At 44.5% G+C, this 27,362-nt stretch overlaps 1 protein-coding gene across 8 annotated transcripts in view; it reads left to right on the plus strand.

Moving 5' to 3' along the window:
* Positions 1–21,730, plus strand: part of sulf1 (sulfatase 1) — a gene marked incomplete at its 3' end in the record, with an annotated part of 46,160 nt that extends 24,430 nt beyond the window's left edge. The window contains exons 6-20 of one of the 8 annotated variants that reach the window (XM_084049222.1): positions 1,029–1,179; positions 2,199–2,374; positions 2,691–2,819; positions 3,538–3,594; positions 6,053–6,179; positions 9,159–9,375; positions 10,993–11,239; positions 11,733–11,829; positions 12,229–12,323; positions 12,542–12,613; positions 13,530–13,705; positions 13,863–14,005; positions 14,357–14,480; positions 16,369–16,402; positions 18,407–18,580. In XM_084049222.1, the coding sequence (XP_083905348.1) occupies positions 1,029–1,179; positions 2,199–2,374; positions 2,691–2,819; positions 3,538–3,594; positions 6,053–6,179; positions 9,159–9,375; positions 10,993–11,239; positions 11,733–11,829; positions 12,229–12,323; positions 12,542–12,613; positions 13,530–13,705; positions 13,863–14,005; positions 14,357–14,480; positions 16,369–16,402; positions 18,407–18,440 (1,879 nt within the window). Of the gene's footprint in view, positions 1–1,028; positions 1,180–2,198; positions 2,375–2,690; positions 2,820–3,537; positions 3,599–6,052; positions 6,180–9,158; positions 9,376–10,992; positions 11,240–11,732; positions 11,830–12,228; positions 12,324–12,541; positions 12,614–13,529; positions 13,706–13,862; positions 14,006–14,356; positions 14,481–16,368; positions 16,403–18,406 lie in introns of those variants that run through there. The other 7 variants (XM_084049223.1, XM_084049218.1, XM_084049219.1 and 4 more) reach the window with 7 other exon arrangements.
* Between the last annotated feature and the right edge of the window lie 5,632 nt (positions 21,731–27,362).

Raw genomic sequence — 27,362 nt, forward strand, 5'->3', positions numbered from 1 at the left:
CCTGGGTATGCTGTCTAGAGGTCTGCCACTACAGGGGTGGAATCTGAAGAGCCCACTCCTTTTAATTCATGCATTGTGCTAAGACCATGTTTCTAAAATAAAAAAAACTATGTGAATAATTTGCCAGCATTGTAGCATTATTCTAGGAACACTTAAGAAAGCTCTGTGGGTCTAATCTAGATTTGGACTTTGGAACATGCACTATTCATCATTGTATTTCATGACCCGGGAACTGCAGAGCACTTCCAGGCACAAAAGGCAAATTATACTCATTCTGTCTTTTCTGGTCTATGTGGCCCTTCTGGTCCTGACAACCAATACCACAGCAGACAGGTGAACAGCGTCTCTCAGCCACAACTCCACAAACAACACCCTCTCTCCCTCCCACTCGCTGTTTACCCAGCCTTTTTATTCCCTCACTTCAAATGACCATGACTTATTGAGTTTTCGGTCCAGGGGTTGTTGCAAACTTGACTTTGGGGGCCTATTATTTTCTTAAGCATGTGCCAACCCTCAAACGACTCGTCCATGCCAAGAGCGCAGCGGAGCGGGGAGACTCTCGTCTCTGTGCGAGCTGAGAGATGACCGGAGGGAGGCGCGCGGAAAAACAGCTAGCGTGCCGGGCCGCCTGTCCGAGCATTAGGACATTTCCCTCAGCAAACAGGCCCGGTTATTGATGCTTGTCAAACACACCCGACAGCAGGTTAGAAGAACCCACAGGCACCTGTTGCTGAAAAATGGCAGACAGGTGCCCGTTGACATGTTTTAAATGGGTTCTTTATGTCTGTTAATGTCTGTTAGGTGGCATGATGTCTCCCGTGTTTTTGAGAGCGTTCCAGTGAGATTTTTTTCTTGCATGCATGCGACTGTCGGGCACATGGTACATGCTCTGTCAGTTCCAACACTGGCGCCATGACGGCACACATTCTACCACTGCAAACATGCCTCTAGCGTGTTTTCCTTGGTTGAAAGTTGGAATAAAGCCAATTTGTCTAATATCTCTCCCCGTCTGTCTTGCTTCTCCCTAGCACCCCTAGCTACAACTACGCCCCCAACATGGACAAACACTGGATCATGCAGTACACAGGGCCGATGAGACCCATACACATGGAGTTTACTAACTTCCTCCACAGGAAACGGCTGCAGACGCTCATGTCCGTGGATGACTCAGTGCAGAAGGTAAATTGTTTTCTTAGTGGAATAGAGTAAATTAGAATCTTGTCCACACATGTGGAAATGTGTCTTTGGCTTCACCTTGGCAGGGATATCCATGTGTCTTGTCGATGCCAGCCTCACACAACACTCGGATCAGTAATTTTGGATGAGACGTCATGAGCTATCAGCGGTGCCTATTATAGCATGTAGTCCTTCATCGGAATAGCACAGATTTTCCTCTGGAAGGCTCTTGCGTACCTCACAGTGATGGAAGAAGTACTCACATTATTTACTTACTTTACTAGTAAAAGTATCAATACCACAATGTAGAAATGCTTCTGTTACAAGTAAAAGTCCTGTATCCAAAATTAAAAAGTACAAAGTAAAAGTACAAAAGTATTTAAATGTTTATTTAAGTACCAGTCTAATGTCTAAATATACCGGTACTTAAATTACCAAAAGTAAAAGTAGTCACATATGAACAAAAGAGGATTTCCAAAGAAGTACTGCTTGCCAAAAAAGGTGTGAAATGCAGACTTGCAACGAAAAGAATTCCAAGGCACTCAAGTGAAAAAATACATACATTTATTTAGAGCAATGCAAATGAATATGACCGAGTAAAAGTAGTCATTTTGTAGAATGTCCCATTTTACATGTTTTCAAATGTATAAAATGTATTCAAATCTTTTGAAAATTGCAGATCTACAAGCTCACATGCGACGCATTGCTAGCTTGTACAGTAGATCGGCTATTTTCAAATAGCCAAAGTTTAAGGGCTGAAGTTATGTATATTTTGTAATCTAAATCTACAAAGTACCTAGTAACTAAAGTGGTCAAATAATTGTAGTGGAGTAAAAGTATAATATTTGCCTCTGAGATGTAGTGGAGTAGAAGAAAAAGTATTGAAAATTGGAAATACTCAAGTAAACTTAGAAGATACATCAACATTGTACCCAAGTACAGTACTTGAATACATGTACTTAGTGTCTTTCCATCACTGGTACCTCAGGCTTTCTCAGACATGCTTCTTCGTTATTTTCCAGGTTTATGAAATGTTAGTGGAAACCGGAGAGCTGGACAACACTTACATCATATACACAGCAGACCACGGCTACCACATCGGTCAGTTTGGGCTCGTGAAGGGCAAATCCATGCCTTATGACTTTGACATCCGAGTGCCATTCTTCCTGAGAGGCCCCAATGTGGAACCAGGAGCAGTGTAAGACCATCCAGTCATATTATGTTCATGTAGTCACAGCAGGTGACATTGTTTCCATGGAGAGCAAACGTGTCCGTTTATGAAAACTTTGGAGCATTGTTGGAGTTACAAGGTTTATTCCAGGACACTGGCTATGTTCCTACAGCACTCATTAGAGCGGCTCAGTCAATGATTCTGATTAATCCCACATGGTGCTGTCAGTATACTTGTTTTAAATAGCTTTTTGCCACACTACATCATGTGCTATTCAGAGGATGATGTTTAGTTTAATTTGGTGTGTGTGTGTGTGTGTGTGTGTGTGCGTGTGTGTCTTTAGGAACCCTCATATGGTGCTGAACATTGACCTCGCTCCCACTATTCTTCACATTGCTGGACTGGACACCCCCCCAGACATGGATGGAAAATCCATCCTTAAGCTGCTGGAACAGGAGAAGACGGGCAACAGGTTTGTCTATGGGCCCATAATACCATTTTATAATCCAAAACCTTAAATACAATAAGAGTTTATTGTGTACTATATGTTACACTCCCATGTATAAGCCCTTGTTGTTTAGTGAACACAAAGTATTTCAGCAAGGTGACTGCTTCAGGTCCAGCTTTGTGGGGAGTATCCAATTGCAAGTTGAACGGATTGCTTTCAGCTTTGAGCTTTGACCGAGATACTTATAAGCTCTAATGAAGTTTCCTGTAGTTAAATTAACTATGTTGAATCATGCATTTCCCCAGAGCAACTCATTACCAATGGAAGGTGTTATTAGAATGTCAGACCATTATTCATGTAACATTAGTGATCCACTATTGATTAAAATAAAATACATACTGTGATTTAGTACATCTCACCAGAATGACTGTAAACAATTTAACTAAGGCATGAGATACTCTCCAATGTTCCTGACCATAAGCATTAGATTAGTATCATAACACGAATAACAAAATGTTAGATCCTATTGGAAGAGACTGGGAGCAACAGAGAGGACAGATATATTGACTTTCAAGCTCCAAAAGCAGAGTTTTCAACACATTTTGTTCCCCCATGGTCCATAGCCATACTTGACCCTGCAAAGCTCGCTGTGATCAACTTGCATAATGCTGACTTGTCTTTCTGTCGGTGAGTGCAACAGGCCATATGAATTCTATAAACCTTGTGCGTTTTGTTTTCCCAGATTCAAACCCAACCGGAAACCCAAAGTCTGGAGGGACACATTCCTTGTGGAGCGAGGGTAAACTGGCATTCTTTATTCCCTTTCCACCCCTCAGGCACACATCTCTGTCACTTCAGAACGTGGCTGTGTCGCACAAGCCCGACAGAACTTTACACTGAACCCGAGACGTGTGAGGCCCAGTGGGTGCTCCCTCACGCAGAATCCCAGCCTCTCTCCCCAGTTATTTGTTATCTGACAGACATTTCCTGACCACAGTCGGCTTGGAAGGCAGCGACGGCATAGGGCGGTTAGAAATATCCTCGGTTTTTGCTTTTTCAGTGTGGCTATAAACGGCTGGCACTCTGTGACAGTTCACGCAAGAGGCGCTGACACAATGTGTAGCAGGGCATTCTGCCGGTTGCGGGGGAAAAACAAGCCGAGCCTTTGTCCTCCGCGGGGGCCCCCTCGCTGCATATTCAGCACGCCACCGAGACGCTAAACTTGACATAGCCTGTGCTGTCCTTGCTCTGCCGCAGACAGCCAGAGGATACATTACAGCAACACTGTGGAGCTAGACACGCAGAAAATAAACAAGGGCTGGCCAGGCTCAGGATGATGTTACCTGAGGAATGGCAGGAAGGCTCACACTCGATCCGCGCACAGGACGTGTCACCGTCCCTGCCCCCCTCCCCCACCCCACCCCCGGTGCGGAATGCATCAGCCGAGCTATCGGCGGCACCTGCCTGTTTCTTCATGACCTGTTTTCTCTATAGACCATGGCTCTCTCGCTATAGCACATCTGTAAACCCGGCAAGTTCCTTTACTTAACCTTTCTTTTGCTGCCATCGGATATCTTTTCATGCTTCAAGAACATGACATGTCACATTTCAGCCGCCTCTTTTTTTCACTCAACATGCGCTAACCCTAGGAGTGAAATGTGTGAAAACCTGGCTGCACAAAGAAATTAACTTCTTCCTCTGGGTCATTCCGATTGAATGAGAGGGCAAAGGAGGGCATGTCTCCTATCACTGGTTACGTCCCAGGATGTACTGGCAATGGGCGTAATGATACTGTGTATTACGTCTCAGAGAGATACACCCTCAGATAGCTCCTGTTTTCCCATACCCTCCTTTCCTCACAAAGCCATTTTGCTTGCTTGATGCTCCGCCATGATTCCCTTCTCCCTTCCCACAGTGTTTTCTTTTTTTTCAATGGGTTAGGGTTCATTCAGCGCATGAGCAAAGAGCTCATGCAGTGGTGAACGCGTCAGCATCTCCAGACACGTGTCCAGGAGGTTAACTGGAGAACCGGTTAGCTCTGCTGCTGCTGCTGGTGATCAGTCTCCCTGCTGGCTTATGTTTGTGTGACAGAGGAAATATCCGGCCCGTGGACTGCTGTGTACGAAATGAAAAGTCCATGACCCTTGACCTGTCGGGGCTTTAGCTTGCTTTAATCCAACCTTCCATTAATCCACAATGTTTATGAAGGCTGTCCACCGGGGCTCCGTTCTGCAAGTGCTGAGATTAGCCTCCACGGACCTTCCACTCTGTTACTTAGACGCAGAGGTGACGGCAGCATGCAGTGCGCTGCGTCACATGCCGTAGCTAAAGTATTATTTTATCACTCTGTCATCGGCCACGTGCTTGACGGAATCTGTTTGTAATGTCCTCCAGTTACCTTCCAGTGCCGTGCAGTCTCAATCAGGCAGTGACTGACAGCTGGAGCCTTGCTCTGCTATTTGAGGAACCAATCATATCTGCATGCAGGAAAAAAAACAGAAGTGGCAAGTTAATTCAGTTGCGCAGCCGCTAATGCAGCCGTCGGGGAGTTACACAGAAAACAACTGTTAGCTGTTTAATCACCCTTGGCTGGAAGCTAGAGAAAACAACCAGCCAGTGTGTGAACACTGGCTGGTTTCCCTTTGGCCCAGTGTGTCAGACAGGATGGGACAGGACAGCGGCTCTACTCTTGAAGGGGACAGCTTGTTCTTGTCGTGGTCGTCGCTCTGTCTGTGGGTCTTGAACAGCCAGGACACTTTGGCAGAGAGCTGGCAAGTCTCTCTCTGTGTGTGTGTGTGTGTGTGTGTGTGTGTGTGTGTGTGTGTGTGTGTGTGTGTGTGTGTGTGTGTGTGTGTGTGTGTGTGTGTGTGTGTGTGGTGGGTGGGGAGTTGGCGTGGGATTTACCATAGACTTGGCTGGACCCGGTGGTGAAGGGGGCCAATGTGGTGCCAAGGCGAGGTCAAACAGCTTGGCCTTGGACTTGCACCGGTGAGAGGCTGAGCTGGGCTCCCGGCCTTAGGGGCTGGCACACACAGGCACTGCATAGCCACTCACAGGCTATTATCATGAGAAACACACACACACACACACACACACACACACACACACAACCTATCGTCACGAAACATAGACCTAACAGGGCAGCAGAACACTCCTTAGAGGAGACTGCTCAATATTGTGTAATATGTAATATACAAGCCCCTGATTGGTCCATTGTGTCATCACTGATTTCGATTTTTCACTGTTGTGTTGTGCAGAAAGATCTTGAGAAAGAAGGATGACTCGACGAACACACAGCACACCAACAGTCTTCCCAAATACAAGAAGGTTAAAGAAACCTGCCAACAGGCTGAATTCCAGACGCCCTGTGAGCAGCCAGGACAGGTAAAACAAACAGACAAACTCTGTCTCTCTGTCTCTGTCTCTCTCTCTCTCTCTCTCTCTCTCTCTCTCTCTCTCTCTCTCTCACTCGCTCACACACACACACACACACACACACACACACACACACACACACACACACACACACACACACACACACACACACACACACACACACACACACACACACACACACACACACACACACACACACACACACACCTATTTCCTAAAACCTTTGGTAGCCTTTTGTGAAGGGAAGGGAGTTGCCTTCATATCCACAAAGTCAAATTTCCTTGCTTTCTTTTCCAATGGCAGAGAGGTGCAAATCAATCATCCCAAATGTTGGCATGTTAGCAGCCTGGTGGACCAGCGGTCTACAGAACCACAAGTCAAATAGCCACTTACATCAATTGGTCCATAATTGGGCATTTTTGCACTGTTGTGTTGTAGACTAATTTGTTGGGGCTTCCTTTCATCTCTGCCCATTAATTTTGAAACCAGCATTAAGTGGTATGTGGCCAGGGAGCAGGCAGACCTGAACAATACAAATTGTTACAATCTTCAGGTAGCATTAAACGGCACACAGAGGGTGTTTGAGGAGCTAACTAATGCGAACCAGATCCCTTTTATTGCCACGTGCGTGTGTGTACATAACACTCAATCACTTATTAAATGCTACTAAAGTGGCGATTCTAGCTCTGTGTGTGTGTGTGTGTGTGTGTGTGTGTGTGTGTGTGTGTGTGTGTGTGTGTGTGTGTGTGTGTGTGTGTGTGTGTGTGTGTGTGTCTGTGTGTCTGTGTGTGTGTGTGTGTGTGTGCTATAAATGATGTAGTGTACTTGTGTACAGTACACACATTAATGTGTTGCTGCATAACATGGGGGTGGGGATTTGGTCATAAAAAGTCTTTCTGGCATGATTTAACAGAACCTCCTAGTGAGCAGGCCTGAACTGCAGTCAAGTGTTCCTTACACACACACACACACACACACACACACACACACACACACACACACACACACACACACACACACACACACACACACACACACACACACAGGGGAACACGTATTACTGTCACGCACAGCTCTGACACTCCTTCTCTTATTCCTTCTCCCCTTCCCTTCCCTTGCTCTGGCACCCTCTCTGATCCTGTCTCTCTTGTGCAAACAAAGCATGGTTGACAGTGAGCATCATCACATCGTCAGGATATACTATATTTTGATACAGTACTATCTCTACGCACCTTTCTATAACAACACCCACCCAAACTTTACTGAACCCAAAAATCAAGGGAGCATATGAATTGTTGGACGTCAATGGGTTTTCAGAAAGGACCCGTCAGATCCTCAATTTTAATTGTTATAAATGTCGAGAGGTTTGTGCCAGAGAAAACAGAAACCTTAGATAAATGCCCTATGTACGTGAAGAAGACCTATGACATTGTTTATATGGAGCTATTGTATTACTTCGTCTTCCCTTTCTGAACCGCGTCCCTCCTTTTGCTCGTACAGTTCCTGTTCCCGTCCCCCCCTTTATTATCAATTAAGAGGTGAAAGTGAAAGCTTGCCGTCACAGTTTTGTATAATGCTGAGTTACACAGCTTCAGCTAAAGAGGGACTGGGGGCAAGGGGGACGGGAACTGTACGAGCAAAAGGAGGGACGCTTCTGCCCCCCCCCCCCCCCCCCCCCCCCCCCCCCCCCCACACACACACACCCCTAGACACACCTCTCTGACATCCCCATCCCTCTCTTCTGGCCTGCACGTGTGTGTGTGTGTGTGTGTGTGTGTGTGTGTGTGTGTGTGTGTGTGTGTGTGTGTGTGTGTGTGTGTGTGTGTGTGTGTGTGTGTGTGTGTGTGTGTGCACGCGCTCATCTTTGCCAATACATCTCTTTGCCTGTTTTGCTCATTTTCTCTCCCTATCTCTCTCCATGTATTACCTCCCTCCATGCAACCCTGACCCATGTTGATATAACAGCTCTGTTGGATCCACAAGTCGTTTGTCAGTGTGTGTGTGTGTGTGTGTGTGTGTGTGTGAGAGAGTTACACAGGAAACCCGATCTGCCTTATGGCCTTTTGTTTGGAGCCCTGTTCCCACACTCAACTCACTGATCATCTGCCTCTGGTCCGTTTAAAACTAGCAGCGCTGCTCACAGTAATTAAGCTCCAGTGAGGTTTTTGTTTTTTATTTTTTTGGGTGGGAATGCACAGTGAGAGGGGGAACAGTGCACGGATGTACATGTACAGAATTACGCTGGTGACGCACTTGGCATCGACACATCCAGCAGATCAGTGAGAGTGAGAGGGGGTGTGCGTGTGTAGGGGGGTTCCACGTTGTTTACAGACACCAGACAGATCCAATTCATCTCGTGCGGTGGTTTTGGTTTATCTTTCTCACCACTCTTGGAGGCCATTCTTTCCCACAGCCCCGTCTGGGACTAGCCTGATGTGTCTGTCAAAAGCCCTTTTGTCTCTGGGAGTCAAATCAGAATCCGTGCAAAACAGAGGCCTTGTGATTTGCAACCTTAGATTGTTTTTTTTCCTCTAATATGAGTTACAGTCATAGTGCTTTACTGGCTGGTCAAAATATTGTTCATGACCAAACTAGGATAGGTGAATACATTTCTCAAAAGGAGCACTGATTTAACTACTTAAACCATATATACTTTGTTGACCGGGGTCCCTCTTGGTTCTGTACTCGGCCCCCTCTTTTTTCCCCTCTACACCAAATTTCTTGAACCAAAAATAGGCAACCTATAATAAACGCGATGTGTTCTGAGCTCGTGGATCTGATATTTTCACCAAATTAATGCCCAGAATAGGGACGCTGCAGTTCACGTGGGTAATGACTCAATTTCAATTCCGAAGGTTTTTGACTTTCCTCTCGCTACACTTTAAAACAACGACACACACACACACACACACACACATGCACGTGTTCCCCACTGTGCATCAATTATTTTTGTTTGTGTTTTGACAGAAGTGGCACTGCATAGAGGAGATCACAGGGAAGTGGAGGATCCAGAAATGTAAGGGCAGTGGCCTGAAGGAGAGCTCCAGGAAACGCGTCCGCAGCCTGAGGCCCCGCAGCAGCTACGACAGCCGGGACGGGGACTGTGACTGCGGGGACGCACTCTACAAGCCTCCCAGGGCCGGTCGCCGCGGCCACCGCCAGTTCGGGTCTTCCTCCGGTCAACGTAAGTGAAACGCAGAAACGTCAAATCCACCGCGGTGCATCCGGCTTTGTCGGGCGTCTATGCGAACACAATTGGCCCTTGTCAGCAGGGAGTGTTGGGCGGGAGGAGTAGTCCTCCCGGTGGGGGCTCCTCACTGGCATGTGAGTCAGTAGGATACAACAGCAGTGACAACACAGAAATGTGTGTGGGGAGGAATTAATTGACGACTTAATTGGGGAGAAAAAAGAGGGGGGGGAATAATTGGCTACGCTGCATAAAAAAAATACAAAAAATGCAGAAACCTCTCGCGTTGGAGACAAAAAATGTGTGGGGATGATTGGTCTCTGTGCTTGGTGAAATCTTGATCTTTTGTTGGCTGCCTTTAGCAAATAAACTCCCATGACGTCATGCAAGGGCTGCGGGAACACAGGTGTGGAATGAAGAATAAAGCCTGTGGTTTTGGTTCAAAGGTACTGCACAGGCCAAGGGGCTTAGGAAGCACTCAATTCGGTATCAAACGCCTAAATCAACCATTTGAATCCAAATGCTCTCAAATCCCTTATCAAATATTTTAAAGATGATTGGTGATGAAAAGAATCTGAATAGTTTTCATTACTCTCAGTGCCTAAACCAGTCCAGACTCTTTGGCTGAACTTAAAATACATTTAAATAAAGCCGACATGCAGAAGACTGAATGTGTTTACCCAATGTGAGACTTTAAAAAAAAAAAAGTTTACTATTTTGTATGCATGTATTATAATAAATACATAGTATAGTATGACATTTATTATATTGCACCTTTTGATAACATAGTATAGGTCTATTTTATTTCTATTGTAGATTTTTATTCTATAGTGTTTTTTGCAACAGTATAATATACTAATATACTGTAATATAGTGTAGTATTTATTTTTGTAAAAAAAATAAATATTTTGGATGATTATACAATATATTATTTATTAATTCAGATTCTAATGGCCTTTAAAAACAATTTTGATGACATAATACAATTTATTTTTTCTTTCTACTGGGTTACAGAGCGTTTATTATTGCACTTTTGGATAACATTGTATAGTATGATACTTGCTTGTTTGACAATTTTGTTTTTAATGCCATATTATAGTATAGTATAGTTCTTTATTTAAATCTAGGGTTAGGGTATAATACAAAGTTATTTGTATATTGTATGTTACGTCTTTTCCCCCTTTTTTTATTTACATAGAATAAAGTAATGCCATTCGGACAATAAATAGGTATTGCATTTTCCTTAAAGTTTAGTGTAGTATAGACAACAGCTGCATGGGGGGGGGGGGGTAATTGCGTTCTTCTCTTTTGTGGATGTTGGTGTGGTCAAGCTGTATTTTGGTATGATTGATGCTTTGACGCCATCTAGTGTAGCTTTTAAGTGTTGCAACCGAACTACAAGTATCTGACTGAACTTGATCTGAGAATGTTTTTCTCTATGGAGCTTCAGTTGGGTAGGGTTTAGGTCAGGACAATTGAAATAGTGTCAGAAAAGTAATTAACCACATGAACCCTAGCGTCTAGGCTCTTGTTGTAAATGTCCTACTGTATGTCCCATCTTGCACCAAACAATTAATACTTTATCTGTATATATTTCTTGACCTTCTTTTACAGGTTATCGGCCTCGTTTTGTCCATACCAGGCCTGCCCGGTCTTTGTCTGTGGAGTTTGAAGGTCAGATATATGATATCGACCTGCAGGCGGATGACCAGACGGCTGTCCGGCGCCGTGTCATCACAAAGCGCCACTATGAGCCAGAGGACCCAGAATTTGGCCTGGGGACAGATGATGGCTCAGAGGAAATGTTGGCGGATGACACCAATGCTGTGGGATACCCTAACTCAGTCAAGGTCACCCACAAGTAAGATCTCCCTCTACTCCGATTATACAAATGTCTTCTAAATCCACAGTTTTCTGAAAAACTTAGGTTTCTATATCAGTGGTTCTCAAACTTTTTCATGTCAAGGACCCCCAACATTATATGTATTTGGCCACGGACCCCCATGTTAAACTATTTTGTTCCAGGGACCCCTAGAAGCAAAGATTTCAGTTTAAAAAAAATGCTTTAAAAATATATATAATGTATGTTTCAAAGATTTGCACACATTTTCAAGATTTTTCAAAAATAGCAGATCTACAAACTCATAGCACGTCACTTCGTGCCGCGCTATGAGCTTTTATATCTGCTATTTTTGAAAGATTGTGACACACACACTCATAGACATAGCTAAAATCTAAAATGACACAGATGCTTTCCCGGTCTTGATGGGTTAACTGCCTTCAGTAGCGATTAAATATTGCTCGATTCTGTCCAGAGAGCTGTGTATTAACAAGCGTGCATGTCTCCATCGCAGGTGCTACATACTGATGAATGACACGGTCCATTGTGAAAGAGAGATCTACCAGTCCTCCAAAGCCTGGAAAGACCATAAGAGCTACGTAGACCAAGAGGTGAGCGAAGCGAACCCAAAACCCATTTGCTGCTGTAACGTCACCGAAAGATACACCGCCTCTGGCTGGGCCCATGCCCATGCATGCCTTAACCATTGGTTGCTTGTACTTTCCTAATTTAAGCTAGGATTTTCAGATTGATTTGCCTTACATTCACTCCAACTTCCTCTTCAAAGAGCATCCGCTAAATGCTTGAAATGTCAAGCTGTCATTTTGATTACAAAAAGATCTGATTACGTTGAATGAATGGAACAATATAATTCAAACAAGGGTACTTTTACGAGAACTTCAAACAGAATAAATCGAATCAAAGAGACAGGGAGAAGAAATAAGTAGAAAAATCTGTCCTCCTAACTCCTACATGTATAATTATCCTGTTTGTTTCATACTCAATTCCAGATTGAAGCACTTCAAGACAAAATCAAAAACCTCCGCGAAGTAAGAGGACACTTAAAGAGGAGAAGACCAGACGAATGTAACTGTGACAAGAAAAGGTCAGTCATCTACATTGACCTCAGACAAACTCAGTACTTCCCCCACTTCTTAAACTCAGTACTTCCCCCACTTCTTCCTATGTGATTTTCTCACAGTATTCCAACTTATTTCGATCTATAGCTTATTTCAGGCCTTACGCCAAACCCTTTTTAGGGTCCATGATAGATGAAGGTTTTCTCTCGGGACCTTAGTGTCTTTCTCTGTTTATTAAAACCAGCTACTATAGCAAAGGAGAGAGAAACAAGGCAGAGAGATTGAAGAACAAGAATCACCAGCTACACCCCTTTAAGTGAGTTCCTTTTCCCCTACAAGTGTTGGTTTGCCCCCGTTCATCGTTGTTCCCCTTCCATGTTAACCACTCTGACCTTCCTGACTGGCTGACGCATAGTAAACACGCGTCACACACCCATCTAATATTCTAACAGCGTCTGACTGTTCCTTCCTTGCTGTAACATTATGTTAACGAGATGACGTGCGATGCCAGTCATACTTTTGCATGGTCAGCGTATGCCGATTTATTCCCCTGTCATCTTGTAAATGTCGTAACTAAACCTCACTTTTGTTTGGATGACCTTGCAGATCCCAGTTTACCTGACTGGTGTAGCGTGTGCGTGTGCGTGTGTGTGTGTGTGGTGATGTATGAGGTAATGTGCTCTCGGGTAATAAAACTAATTTCTGAAACGCACACGTCGCCCGCAAGTTTACCATGAGCGCCTGTGTCCTCCAGTGGGGCATAAATGCCAAAGCAACCACATAAACGTCCTTGTTGTTTACCTAACCTTTGTATGTGTGTGTTGTGCGCAACGTGACGTGTGCATGTCTGGAAATGATCGGCTGAGCCGCATGGAAAAGACAGAATGAGGGGAAGTCAGTCAAAATGAAGCCCTCAAACATAGTGATCAGCTTGCACTGTGAAACATTGGGAACGGATTATGCCAATACAAAGCAGCTGTTCAAATGCTGTCTCTGGTGTGTTCAGGCAGTGAGGAAGAAGGGACAGTGGCTCGAATGTCAACCCAGAGAACATTGGACATTAGTAAGAGCTTAAACATGAAGTAAACACGCTGTCATGTACTGGCACACACTTCTGCCTTCTGGAAGTTCCCCCTCCACAAGGTCTGTCTGTGGCTGTGGTTACTGGCATGGCAGGGCATGAGGAAATGATGTCAACATGTTCGGTGATTAGGCCTCCTTCTTCTGTCCAGCAGGGAGGCGGCGCAGGAAGTAGACGGCAAGGCTCAGCTGTACAACGAGATCCGCAGGAAGAAGAAAGAGAGGAAGGAGAGGAAGAGGCAGAGGAAGGGAGACGACTGCAGTCTGCCCGGCCTCACTTGCTTCACCCACAACAATGACCACTGGCAGACTGCCCCCTTTTGGAACTGTACGTAACTACACTGCTGCACACTGTCTGATGCTGTTTTTAATGTATTAGTGCATACTATAGAATGTAAAACAAAACATGAACTACTAAATAATAATTCAAATACAATGAGCAGTAGGATTTGACAGCAGTGGCTGACCTTTGTTTTTTCCTGCAGTGGGTGGGTTCTGTGCATGCACCAGCTCCAACAACAACACCTACTGGTGCTTGAGGACCATCAATGAGACTCACAACACACTGTTCTGTGAGTTCGCCACCGGCTTCCTGGAGTACTTTGACCTCAACAATGACCCCTACCAGGTGAGACAATTATTTGATTCTCTGTCTGTCTGTCTTGTTCTTGTATCAATATAACATTTTAAGTATTTTTGAAATCTTGTTTGAAATTACCTAAAGATGCAAGTTTCTGAACTGTCCACAGCCCTCCTTTTAGACAAAGACTGAATAGGCAGAAACGGTACGATCTTATAATGAGCATTAGTGAGATATGAGGTTAGGTTGAAAATTGGTGAAGTGGTCCCTTAAGAGGTTGGCCTGAGATGGCAGCGGTGTGCCTCCATCCTGTTTTGGTATTGTGACATATTCTGTACAGGTGTGACATGTGTGAGCCTAATCAAACATATATGTGTCCTGTTTGTGTGTGTTTTGCAGCTGACCAACGCTGTGTACGCAGTTGATCGGGACGTCCTCAACACCCTTCACGCTCAGCTGATGGAGATGAGAAGCTGTCAAGGCCACAAGCAGTGTAACCCTCGTCCTAAAGGCCTGGATACAGGTACAAAATGAACACCTCTTGACTTTTCTGCCTCCCCCCTGTATCTGCCCTCAAATATACATCCAGACAGGTGGACTCAAAACTCCTGATTATTGTGGTTGTTGTGTAAACTCTCAAGACAGCAAAGACTGAAACGGGTTTAAGAAACAACAAACTAAAGTGTTCTATAATTACAAAATAATTCTGGTTAAAAAAAAGAGACACGCTCTGCAGTAATATGAACGTCATAGATATAATGTGCATTGGTTACACATTGGGCATGTAATAATGGTTTTGTGTAACGTCAGTGTGGTTTGGTGTGGTACGTTTCCAATCTGGTTCAGTCTATGCAGTGTGTGTTTGCATGCTGCATGTGAATGGGTGTTGTCCACTCAAATGATGTATGCTGACATTTCAGGTGGAGGTCAAGGGATCATCATTGAGATGTGTGTTTCCCCGGTGTGTAGATGTGTTGACCCCAACACACACACACACACACACACACACACACACACACACACACACACACACACACACACACACACACACAATAGACACACACAATAGACACACACACACACACACACACACACACACACACACACACACACACACACACACAAACTCATGATTTTACTTTCTCAGCTCTCATTCTAGCACCACCTGATCTCCTGTGACCTGTTGTCTGTCTGCACTGCACACACACACACACACGCACAGCACACACACACAGCACACACACACACACGCACACACATGCGCGCGCATTTTGAACTGAATTGCACTACACTTTTCCACACAGAGAATCTCCCGAGACAACTTCAAATGTACTGGCGTTATAAAACCAGCGCCTACTTAGCCCTTGTTATACCATTGTGTGTGTTTGCAGCCGAACCCCCTTCCCCCCACGCTATGACTCACAAGTGTGATGTGATGTTATTTGGAGGTCGCTGTCCACACGGCTATTGAGGCTGTCATTACACATGAGCATCATCGCGTTGATCAGCCACATTATTATTTATTTCTTTAACCGCCATGAGGAACAAGATATCACGCGCCAACAGCAGCAGACCTGTTAATAAGTAACGTTGCCGTGGTGATCTAAGCCTGTAAGGCTGAGTGTGTGTGTGTGTGTGTGTGTGTGTGTGTATGTATCAAGAGCTGGTGGTCTTGTTTATGTCCAGAGGACCAAAAAAAAAACACCATGTCAGTAATTACGAGCTGGAGAGTGGACAATCGTAGTGGCCAAGCATGTCTCTCAGAGAGAAGGCGTGTGTTTGAACACTGGCATGTCGTTTCACGAAACGCTGCCAGCAACGACTCACACGCGGCGGCCCTGAAATCTGTTACCAGCACTGGCTGCGTCTTTGCCTGGGTCAGCTGCCAACAACTCCCCCGAACCCATGAAATTGTTATTGCGGTTATACACAGCAGTGTTTTCATTGGAAGGGGAGATTGTCAGAAAGTGAAACGGTCTGGTTGAACTGGATCCAGCAATAACTTCCATCTATTCGTGGCGTGTGAGTCACGCAGTGGACATCTTGGTCACCTGATTGAATAACCCTGTACATTCTGCCTTCAAGGGAACACCCCCCACACCGTTGAACCTCTCACTGCTCCGATCTCTCCCGTCTGATATACGACCTCATCTTTCTGTCCAACCCAATCAAATGAGACTTCATCGTTTCCTCCGTGCAGCCGTATCTCTCTCTCCCTCGCATCCTTATGCCCGTCTCATGCCCTCTCTTCATCCAATAATTGCATTTCTCCGTAGGGAATTGCAGCTGTGCATGACGGAATCCTCAATGTGAATGTCGTATCCTATACCTGCCAACCCCTCCCCCCTGACCACCCACTATCTCTTAGATTCGAAGCATTAACATTCAATTGCTTTTATTTTCCTGATCAGGAGGTAAAGATGGAGGAAGCTATGAGCCACACAGGTATCCAAACCTTTTATATCTCTCTTCAGTGGCTTTCTTTAACACATGCATGGGCCAAGCCTGCCTCATATTCCCACTAATATCCATCCGTTGGAGTTGCCGGCGCTTTTGATCTGTGGCTGCATGCTGGGGACGCACCGCTAACAAATCATAACTGACCTGTTTTGATTCTGTTTTTCTCTTTTGATTGAAGCAGCTTCCATTGTTGCCATTTCTACAGGCATTTTATATCTGCTGTCTTGTGGCAACGGTTTATTTGAGGCCACTGCAACAGGCAGTACACTCATATCAGCTGGTTCATTTGCACAGTAAACTCATTCACTACTGCTTTTTATTTATGTATTAATTGCATCGCGGCTCAAGGGAGCCTAGTGTGGACTCAGTTGGGCCTGTGTAATGGTTTTGGCTAATGTCTGTATAGCATGACTGAAAAACAAATATATATATATATATCCAGATAAAGTTGCTCTGAAAATGTGCTTTCACCTGAGCGCCACCCTAAACCTAAAATGCACGTGAATGCAAATGCATGGAATCATGGCATCATCTCCGTCATCATCTCCGCATCATTCCACAATTCACACATTGGTCTTTAACATCACCGTTAATGCCAGCCATATCCACAGAACATACATAGCCATCACCATCACCATCAGAATGACCCTTCATATTTTTTTTACTCATGGCATCAGCTAGTGGTAGTACTATGGACACCTGAGTTGCTGTGACCTCTCTGTCCTACCGCTGACCTTTGCCCTTTTGACCTTTGTTTCTGGCACCTGCTTACCAGGCAACAGCAGCATCGAAAATGGTCAAAGAGGAGACCGAGCTTCTCCTATCTGTGAGTCTCTTGAGTCTATGTCAAACCCTCTCCACTCCTCTTCGTTTTACACTAGACCAGTGGTTCTCAAACTTTTTTAATTTCAAGGACCTGCATAACTCTGAGAGCGTACATATTTGTACGCTCTCAGAGTTACAGACTTGTAACAGTCCATTTAGAACCCCTCAAGGTAACCTGAGGGTCCCTGGACCCCACTTTGAGAACCACTACATTAGACACTAAAGTAGTTGCAGTAGTTACAAGAACATTGATCAGCCAAGAGACAACATCGGCATTGATTCTCTGTGAGATATATTTTTCTTCTATTGGCTGCTAATCTATTGACATCCAATGTGACTCTAATTTAGCCTTTTGCTTTCATTTTGTTTTAATTTGCCTTCCTCAATATAATTTAGTGTTTGTCTTGTGTTCTTGGGATGAACCACTCAGCAGCCGACATTCTCTTATTTCTCCTGAAAATTCTCCTTTTTTTGCAGAAGTTCATCATGTTTTTCCCCTTTACTCCCTTTTTGATTCTTTAATTTCAGGTTGCCTAGATGTTTATTTCATTCCAACTCAGGCCAATAATTGTTACTCATGCCATTACTTGTTCTGTTCTGAAATGTAGACAGTGTTCACATTTTTATTATTTTTAAATCATGGAGCAACACAAAATAACTTGATGGGAAATGGATAATTTTTTTCTGGCTTGATGTTTCTACGGCAGCATGCGTTTGTTGCACTACTCTCGGCTTTGCCATAGTGTGGGTGCTGTGTTAACTTGTAATGCTGCTTCAAAGTGTGCAAGTGTGTGTTAACGTGTGTGTGTGTGTGTGTGTGTGTGTGTGTGTGTGTGTGTGTGTGTGTGTGTGTGTGTGTGTGTGTGTGTGTGTGTGTGTGTGTGTGTGTGTGTGTGTGTGTGTGTGTGTGTGTGTGTGTGTGTGTGTGTGCGTGCGTGCGTGCGTGCGTGCGTGCGTGCGTGCGTGCGTGCGTGCGTGCGGGTGTGTTTTTGTGTGTGTGTGCGAGCGCATGCATGCCTGTTGGAAGCTGGCTGCCTTAGTGAAAGCCAGGAGCTGGACATGACTGCATGCCGTCTGAGCAGACTTTAAAACCAGCTCCCTGTTGTATACTGGTGTACTCTCCCTAACCCTAACTGGTTCTCTGCCATCTCCCTCTCTCCCCAGCACACAGCCAATATGGGACGGACGACAAGGTTAAGCTTCCTAACTTGACGGAGGAGGAGGTGGATTGGCAGGGACTGGAGGATCTGTATAGCATCAACGAGAGCCTATACGAGTACAGGCCCGACTACGGCCCCAGCCCGGAAGACTGGGTCAACTTCCAGATGGATATAGATCATATGTTTGCACTGCGACACATTTTAAACAAACTCAACCGAACCCATAAGCTTGTCGACGACCCCTCCCTGGCAGAGCTGGGCTCCGGGGCCGGGGGTGGGGGCCTGGAGGAGGGCAGCGGAGGAGAGGAGTGGACCACAGTGAAGGAGGCGTGGCCAGGGACGGTCAGACCAAACCAGGCGAGTGCCGAAGCTGGCCGCACCACCCCCGCTCCCAGCACGCCACCGCCAGCCACACCCAGGCCCACACCCACGTCAGAGAGGAGACTGGCATCCGCCGCGAACGACCTTCCCGAGAAGCCGATAGGCAGGCTCGGAGCGTCCGCGGCGACATCGGCACCCAGGAGGGGAGGGGCCGCTGCCGCTCGCGGCGACGCGTGGACCCAGCAGCTGGAGGAGATGGACGGAGAGGAAGGGGATTTCAGCGGGAACGGGATGACGGAGCTGGAGACGCGGCACGATGGCGTGCTGCGTGCCGCTCACAGCGGCATGCACGACCAGCTGCTGCTGCCGGAGCCCGGCTCCCATCACAGCCTGGAGGCTGAGGATGACGAAGACATATTCCAGTCCCAAGGCTACCTCCCTCTCTCCCCACAGACACTTAGGCCTGAGGTGCCGGCCAGCGCCAACACCCAAACACAGACTAGAACCCCACAGAGTGCAGGGGAGACACTGCCCTTGACCCCGGACTATGAGGGCAGTGGCTCCCAGCCTCAGCCCTCCAATCAGACCCTGTGAGGCAGACGCATTGCAGCCATTGGCTGCTCGTCACAGAGACACGGGAATTGGGAGACGAGCTCGCCAAGAGTGACGGCGAGTGATGTCACTCAGTCAAAAGTCAAAGCTGTATAATGAGTATTAAAGTTATTATTGTTTATTTTTTTACAGGCGCTTTCATTCATTAGTAAAAGAACAGTGTTATGTTTTTTCTTCCAAATATATATTTAGAAAAGACAAAAGCCTTAACGCAGCTACAGTACAGATTAAATATTGGAAGTTATTTTAATTCCAGATGGATTACGGCAGTTACATTATACTGTATATACTGTATACAGTATGTCTGTTATATATGTATGCCATATATACAATGTATATATATGTGTATATACTGTATATAAATATACTGTGTCTGTTTGTGTGTATATATATACCAAACCCTCCCTGGCAGAGGGATATATATATAGTAAACACACACACACACACACACACACACACACACACACACACACTGTATATTAGAATGGTGAAACCATTTCAGCATCTGAATGGATAGCATTAGCCTATGTCAGGTACATGTAGCCTTGGAACAGACTATTCATAAATTATATATAAATGTAACCACTCACCATTCAGATGCCAACAGTTGGCCCCCAAATGCACTTTTGAACATTTTGGCTTTCCACGGTGACACTACCCCTTCCACTGTGGCTTATTAATAAAGGTGTCCACTGATTTTTTTGAAATTATTACAATACTATTATTATTACTTTTAACACTAAGAGGAAAACTGGACTGTTTGAAAAAGGTTACAAAATGCACAAAAATGTGGAGCATTTATGATTGATTAATATAATACACATTTCCCTTTGTTCACGTGGTTTTGTCTGTGCCTGTTTCCTGTCAGAACTAGTATCTGCACATAGTAATTCTTGGCCTTTCTTCTAATCTGCTTTGAATAATCTGCTTTGAATCATTTCAGACACTCATAGCAAAGTATGTCATTTTAATGTACATTTTGCTTGGCAGCCCCCCTGACTCTATTCGATTTGTCCAAATTCTGTAAGCACAGCCCATCGGGTTAAAAATAAAGGTGTGAGTGCAACAGCACCTTCTTGTTCTGTACGTTTCCATCAGTTATATTTCAATTGAACAAATTAACAGATTAGCAGACCTATGCAACCACCACAGTTGAGAAGATACATTGTGTAACTTTTTTTTATTCAGTATTGTGCTGTATGTTGTAGTGCTTTGATAATCAAAAGTAAGATGTTGTTGCACATGGCCAATTCACTTTGAATGTAAAGGTACAGTATAGTTGCATAAACATGTACAGCTTTGTCTATTCGAACATAGCAACTACAGTATATACACAGTGGGAATCGCATGAAACGAAATATTCCAAGGTCGTCATCGACAACATTCATCTACTATCTGCTTTCGGTCCTTAATTGTTGCACCATGAACCTGGGGCCTATTACACGAAAGGAGAATTAAATAAGCCTGGATTTAAGTCAAATCCAGGTTTGACAAAGTCTGGTCCGTACAGCCTGGTTTATTCCGTTCCATGAACGCCAAGCCAGGCTGAAAAGGAGTGACTTTGTCGAGCTAGACCTTGTCAAGCCAGGCTGTGTCGAGCCAGGATGGTAAAGCCAGGCTTCACGTACCTATAAAAGACCATGAAAGTCGATAGCAGAATCCTTGAACTTGACCAATCATGGAGCCCAAAACCAGAGCGGCGTTCTTCTCTGTGGCTGAACAGCAGCACTGCAGCAGCTCATGGAACAGTGGCGTTCCCAGGAATTACATTTAGTGCAGGCGAGATTCAACACTACACTACACACACTGACTACAAAACTGAAAAACGTTAATAAAAACAATATGCAAGTATAATCAATCAATCAATTCTTCAGCGGTGGTCTCTTTATGTTGTAGTTTAGTAATGAATGGCTCAAGCTGCTCTCAGAGCCCCTTTTATGCCAGGTGAGTGTAGGTGATGGCCCAGACCCCCCCCCACCCTGGCACTCCTGGTACCCCATGAAGACAAAGGCATACATTTGCATCACTATATAGGCGAGGGTCGCTCTGCTGAATAGATACGGTGGTGATTAGCTGCCTGCCCGCGTGAATGGACGAGGAGGCGGGCTAATGGTCTGACGGCTACTATTCTGTTTGGATTTTTTTCACTGCCTGTCTTTCAGTCAGTCTTTTACTTCATTTTCTAGGGGAGGCGAGATTTTAGTTCCTGCCTCTACGGTGGGTACGCCACTGATAGCGTCACAATCATTTTTAACCACTTAGCTTTGGCTATTCAAAAATCTTGAAAATGTGTGCATATCTTTGAAATATATATACATTTTTAAAGCGAACATTTTTAACTCAAATCTTTGCTTCTGGGGGTCCCTGGCTCAAAACATTTTCAGAAGGGGGTCCGCAGCCAAATGTATATCAATTTAGGGGTCCTTGCATGAAAAAGGTTGAAAACCACTGTTCTAAATGGCAGTGGTTCACAAACTTTTTAGCTCAAGAGTCTTGAGGCTTGGGTCCCGGCTCCCGGGGATACATCAAATTTCTCTTTTGGGTCTTGAGTCCCAAGCCTGTGAACCAGAATGTTATAGGTTTGATTCGTATACCTGAGATTGTGTGAAAGTATCGCCAAATTTGGGGGAAAAAAACATTTTTTCACATGGGGGTTGCACACTATGCAAACCACTCTATCCATTCACCTACAGCTGTTTCTATGATATCTGTGGATCTAAAACATTTTGAGGTCAAGGCCCCCATGTGAAAAGATGTAGTGTCAGGGCCCCCCATGATAAAGATTTATATTTAATACTTAAAAAGAATATATATATATATATTTTTTTCCAAATTTGTTGATACTTTCACAATAACAGGCCAGCTGTGCCTTGCCATGGATTGGCAAGGCACTTTTTTAAAGTTTTAAATACAAATCTTTCTTTATTTTTTGTTTTACACACTCCATGAAGCCTTGAATTCACGGAGATTTTTAGCAGCTGCATAGCTGCTCTAGAAACAGGCTCAGACGTGGTCATACGCGACATGTATTTGACATGTATTTGTTCATTGGCTGTCCTGCGACATGTATTCGACATGTATTTGTTCATTGGCTGTCCTGGCTGTCCTTCACTACTTTAAGCCAATGGGGGACACTTCCCCGTTTAAGCCAATGGACGGCCCGTCCTTCGCAGCACCCGCCTCCCCTCGCAGCACCTCCCCTCCTGAAGGCAATCATAGTGAGAGGCTGAGAGTCATAAAGTCATTAAGTCATAAAAACTCGGCCAGCGGAGAATCTACTAATCATCTGTGATTTACAACAGCCGTTCTACTGAGCGTTACGTTCTACACGCTCATCACAATAGACATCGTGTCTCCCTTCAGTGTTGATTTAACTCTGAGGAGAAGTTCTTCTCTAGTTGTGATGACATGCAGTGGTGGAAAAAGTACTCAAATGTTTTACTTGAGTAAAAGTATGCATGCAGCTGCTAATAATGTGACTGTCAAGTCAAATTTATTCTTGTTTTGTTTGTGACACATTCCTGATCCTGAGCACAGACTCAGACATATTGGTTGGATGCATGGCGCATATAATAGGCTATCGCATTGTAGATTAGTAGGCGATAATTCCAACATTCATTCACTCCTCATGTTTAAGCCTAACTGAATTATATATTTATGGACTTGTATATAAATTGTATATATTTTTGGACGACTTGTGCATTTAATTTGTCGGCAATACTTTGCCACACTTTCTCCCTGGATCAATTTATTGCAGCCGGGTTTCCTTTCTTGCTTATTATACATTTTACTTCCTCGTATGATTCCAGGGAGACATCAAATTTCTCTTTTGGGTCTTGAGTCAAGACAGAGGATCCCGGGGAGACATCAAATTGACTCAAGACCCAAAAGAGAAATTTGATGTCTCCCCGGGATCCTCGGTCTTGATTCAAGACTCTTTTGGGTCTTGAGTCTTGGGACTCAACAAGTGGCTAGGGGCTAGACAAGGTCTAGCTCGACAAAGTCGCTCCTTTTCGGCCTGGCTTGGCGTTCATGAAACGGAATAAACCAGGCTGTACGGACCAGACTTTGTCAAACCTGGATTTGACTTAAATCCAGGCTTATTTAATTCTCCTTTCGTGTAATAGGCCCCTGGTTCGATTCCAGGCCAGGACACATGTTGAGGCGTCACTGAGCGAGACATTGGAGTTGGAGTGGAGTTTCTAGGTGAAAGTGTTTTTTGAGGTCCCAAAATCTTACTAGTACTACAATTCTAAAACTATGAAACATTTCAAAGATTCCTTTTCAGACAAACATGTCCCCATTAAGATAAACATTTTAAGGTTTGAATGGGGGTTCTGGGTGTAAGTATGTACACTGTGGTATTCAGTGAAAGATTAGATAAAGGTAAAAGCCCCAGGTAAAAGTTTGAAAGATGTCCCTGAAGAATTTGAACTCAGGACCTACTGTATGCAAGGCTTGTATCTTAACCACTGCTCCACCATGGTTCATGCTTTCGCTGGTCTGTTGCACGCTGTTAACTGAAAGATCAGATAAAGGTGCAAGAGTCAGGTAAAAGTTGGAAAACTGTCCTTGCAGGATTTGAACTCAGGCCCTTCTATGACTGATCTGTAAGCACTAAAAGACAAATCTGGGGTCGAGCAGGAAAGTTATATAATGAAGCTTTAAATAATAGAGTATTTCAGTGTGAGTGTTGAGTGTTGCTGTGGCGGTCTAATGGTCTGACTTCATGAGTGACAGTGGCTCAGGGGTAGAGTGGCCGGTAGAGCAGCAGGATGGCAACAGTGAGGTTCCCAGATTGATCCCGGTCTCCCCCGGAGTTAGTGTCAAAGTGTCCTTGAGTAAGACGCTGAACCCATAATTGCTCCCTATGAGCAGGTTGGTGCCTTGCACGGTTTTCTCCACCATCGGTGGGTGAATGTAATGCACATTCTATGTAAAACTCTTTGGATAAAAGCGCTTTCAACAGTATTTCAACAGAAATTCCATGTTCAAATCAGCATTTCAATGTAACTTTACCAACTAAAGGCTTATATACAAAAGAATGCTTCAACGGTATTAAAACACATTTGCTGAGTGGTGGTGAAGTGGGCTAATTATCAGACTCTCAGCAAAGAGATTCTATGTTCAAATCCCAGTCCTCCTGTACAGTAGATCTATGCTGGAATATTAGAACTTAACTTTACTAACTGCTGGCTAACATACAAAATTACGCCTCAAGAATACTAAGAGACACAAGTTGTGAGAGACTCAGTGGTAGTGTAGTGGTGTAATGATCAGACTCTTAGCACAGAGATTCCATGTTCAAATTCCTGCCCTCGGCCCTCCTATAGTTCAATGTTTGAATTTTCATGGCTAAAATACAAAAGAATTCTTCAATAGTCCTAAGAGACAAGAGCTGTGAGTACCTTGCAGGGTGGTAGTGTAATGGTCTAATGTACTGACTTTCATCACAGAGGTTTCATGTTCAAATCCTTGTCCTCCTATAGTTCAATGTTGGAGTACTTTGGAATTGTCAAGGCTAAAATACTAAATATCAACTCAAAAGCATTAGAAGACACCTGCTGAGGGCCCAACGATGCCTTGGTGCAATGGTGTGATGTGCTTGATCGGTTGCCTCTGCTACAGACAGTTTGCAGGTTTAAGTCCCGTTTCCATCAAGGTACTGGAGGACCACCGCACATATCCCCCTGTTTCCTTAGAAGTAACGGTGGGCGGTTATGTTTGAAAGAACTCTGTCCAGTGGACCTTTTATGGAAATAAATGATTATATTTTGTGCCACCGACCCCATAAGTGAAAAATGATTCCAGATTTATTCGACAAGCTGCTTGTTAACTTGTCTTCTAACATTAAAGACAGGTGTCCCAATGGGGTTTTGAACCTAGGTTTAAAGTTTCACTGGCAGTTGCACTAACTACAGTAGTTGGCTAAAGCAACAGGCCCACTAGGGAGCAGACATGCAGCCATTGGTCATTTTTATACCAAGCTCATGGAAGCAATGTCATTGGGCATCCAGGTGTCAATCAACTCTAGTCAACATAGCAGGTTCTGACAGGGGGTGGGCCTAAAAAAAAAGCAGGAAGGAAGACAGTCTGAGAGAGAGAGAGAGAGAGCTCCGTTCCGTCAGCAACGATAGGACATCCGGTTTTTGAGCTAGCAACAATAAGGTTTCCGGTTGCCTTCAAAATAAGATCGCGAATTTGTAATGTTTTTTAAAAGACACAAATCTATTTTAAAAATACATTTATGATGTATGTCTTTTAAATGGCGCATACTAGAACACTTCTAATTGCCTTTTTTTTTTAAAGACACATTTATTGAAAAAATATATTTATGATGTATGTCTTTTAAATGGCTTACACTAGAGCAGTGGTTCTCAAACTTTTTCATGTCAAGGACCCCCAAATTGATATATATTTGTATTATATTATTGTATCGTATTATTATTTGTATTATATTTGAAAATATCTTGTGCAGGGACCCCCAGAAGAGAAGATTTGTGTTGCAAATGAAAAAGTTCAAAAGAATTTCAAGATTTTTCAAAAATGTAAAAAAAATAGCAGATCTACAAGCTCGCAGCACGGCATGAAGTGACGCGCTGCGAGCTTGTAGATCTGCTATATTTAAAATAGCGAACTTATAAATGGATAAAGTGGTTAACTACTTTTGCTGGGGACCCCCTGGAACCATCCCAAAGACCCCTGGGGGTCCCCGGACCCCACTTTGAGAACCAATGTAGGCCTACTATAGCACTTCTAAGTGAGGTTGTTCCAGATTTAAATTGGCTATTGATCCCCATTAAATGTGCACAGTTTCTGATCCTGTTTTGCACTTGGATATTGTGTTCATTTGTGTGTGTTAGATATATGTATTTGCAGGAGCAAAAGAACAATGATAAAAGCAACAACAAAATATGCTACATGTAATAATAGTAGATGCAGAGCAGGTAAGATAAATAAATTAAAAAAAAGTATAGGGTTTATTAAGTTGATCTCACCTATTTAAAAAATAAAATACAATACAAATAAGAATGTAATCAGAAAAATAAATTTAAAACGTATATTATTTAACGACATACATACAACATGGACACAGTATCAAAAGAAAAGATTAAAGGCATATTGGTAGATTTGTAGTATATGTGCTGTTCCATAACTGAGCGCCCCTGCACTTGATAGGAAAAAAAATGGTGGGCCGCCCAGTGCGGCCAGAGGTCAGAAAAGTGCCGCTTCGGCGCTTTCAGACGCTAAGCCCGAGAGGTGTAAAAAAAAAGTGTGGCGGACCGTCCAGTGAGGTCAGAGGTCAGAAAAGTGGCAAAAAGTGCCGCTTTCAGACAATAGTGGGCGCTGCACAGGAGACGGCTCCGCGAGGCAACACTTTGGACATACGCACGCGTTCAGGGAGACCTCCTCTACAATACCACACTCTCGGATAAGCCCGAGAGGTGTAAAAAAAAGTGTGGCGGACCGTCCAGTGAGGTCAGAGGTCAGAAAAGTGGCAAAAAGTGCCGCTTTCAGACAATAGTGGGCGCTGCACAGGAGACGGCTCCGCGAGGCAACACTTTGAACATACGCACGCGTTCAGGGAGACCTCCTCTACAATACCACACTCTCGGATAAGCCCGAGAGGTGTAAAAAAAAGTGTGGCGGACCGTCCAGTGAGGTCAGAGGTCAGAAAAGTGGCAAAAAGTGCCGCTTTCAGACAATAGTGGGCGCTGCACAGGAGACGGCTCCGCGAGGCAACACTTTGGACATACGCACACGTTCAGGGAGACCTCCTCTACTACACCACACTCTCCGCTAAGCCCGAGAGGTGTAAAAAAAAGTGTGGCGGACCGTCCAGTGAGGTCAGAGGTCAGAAAAGTGGCAAAAAGTGCCGCTTTCAGACAATAGTGGGCGCTGCACAGGAGACGGCTCCGCGAGGCAACACTTTGGACATACGCACGCGTTCAGGGAGACCTCCTCTACAATACCACACTCTCGGATAAGCCCGAGAGGTGTAAAAAAAAGTGTGGCGGGCCGTCCAG

The sequence above is a fragment of the Gymnoscopelus microlampas genome, assembly GCF_963454915.1.
Source record: "Gymnoscopelus microlampas genome assembly, chromosome: 22".
Taxonomy (NCBI): Eukaryota; Metazoa; Chordata; class Actinopteri; order Myctophiformes; family Myctophidae; genus Gymnoscopelus; species Gymnoscopelus microlampas.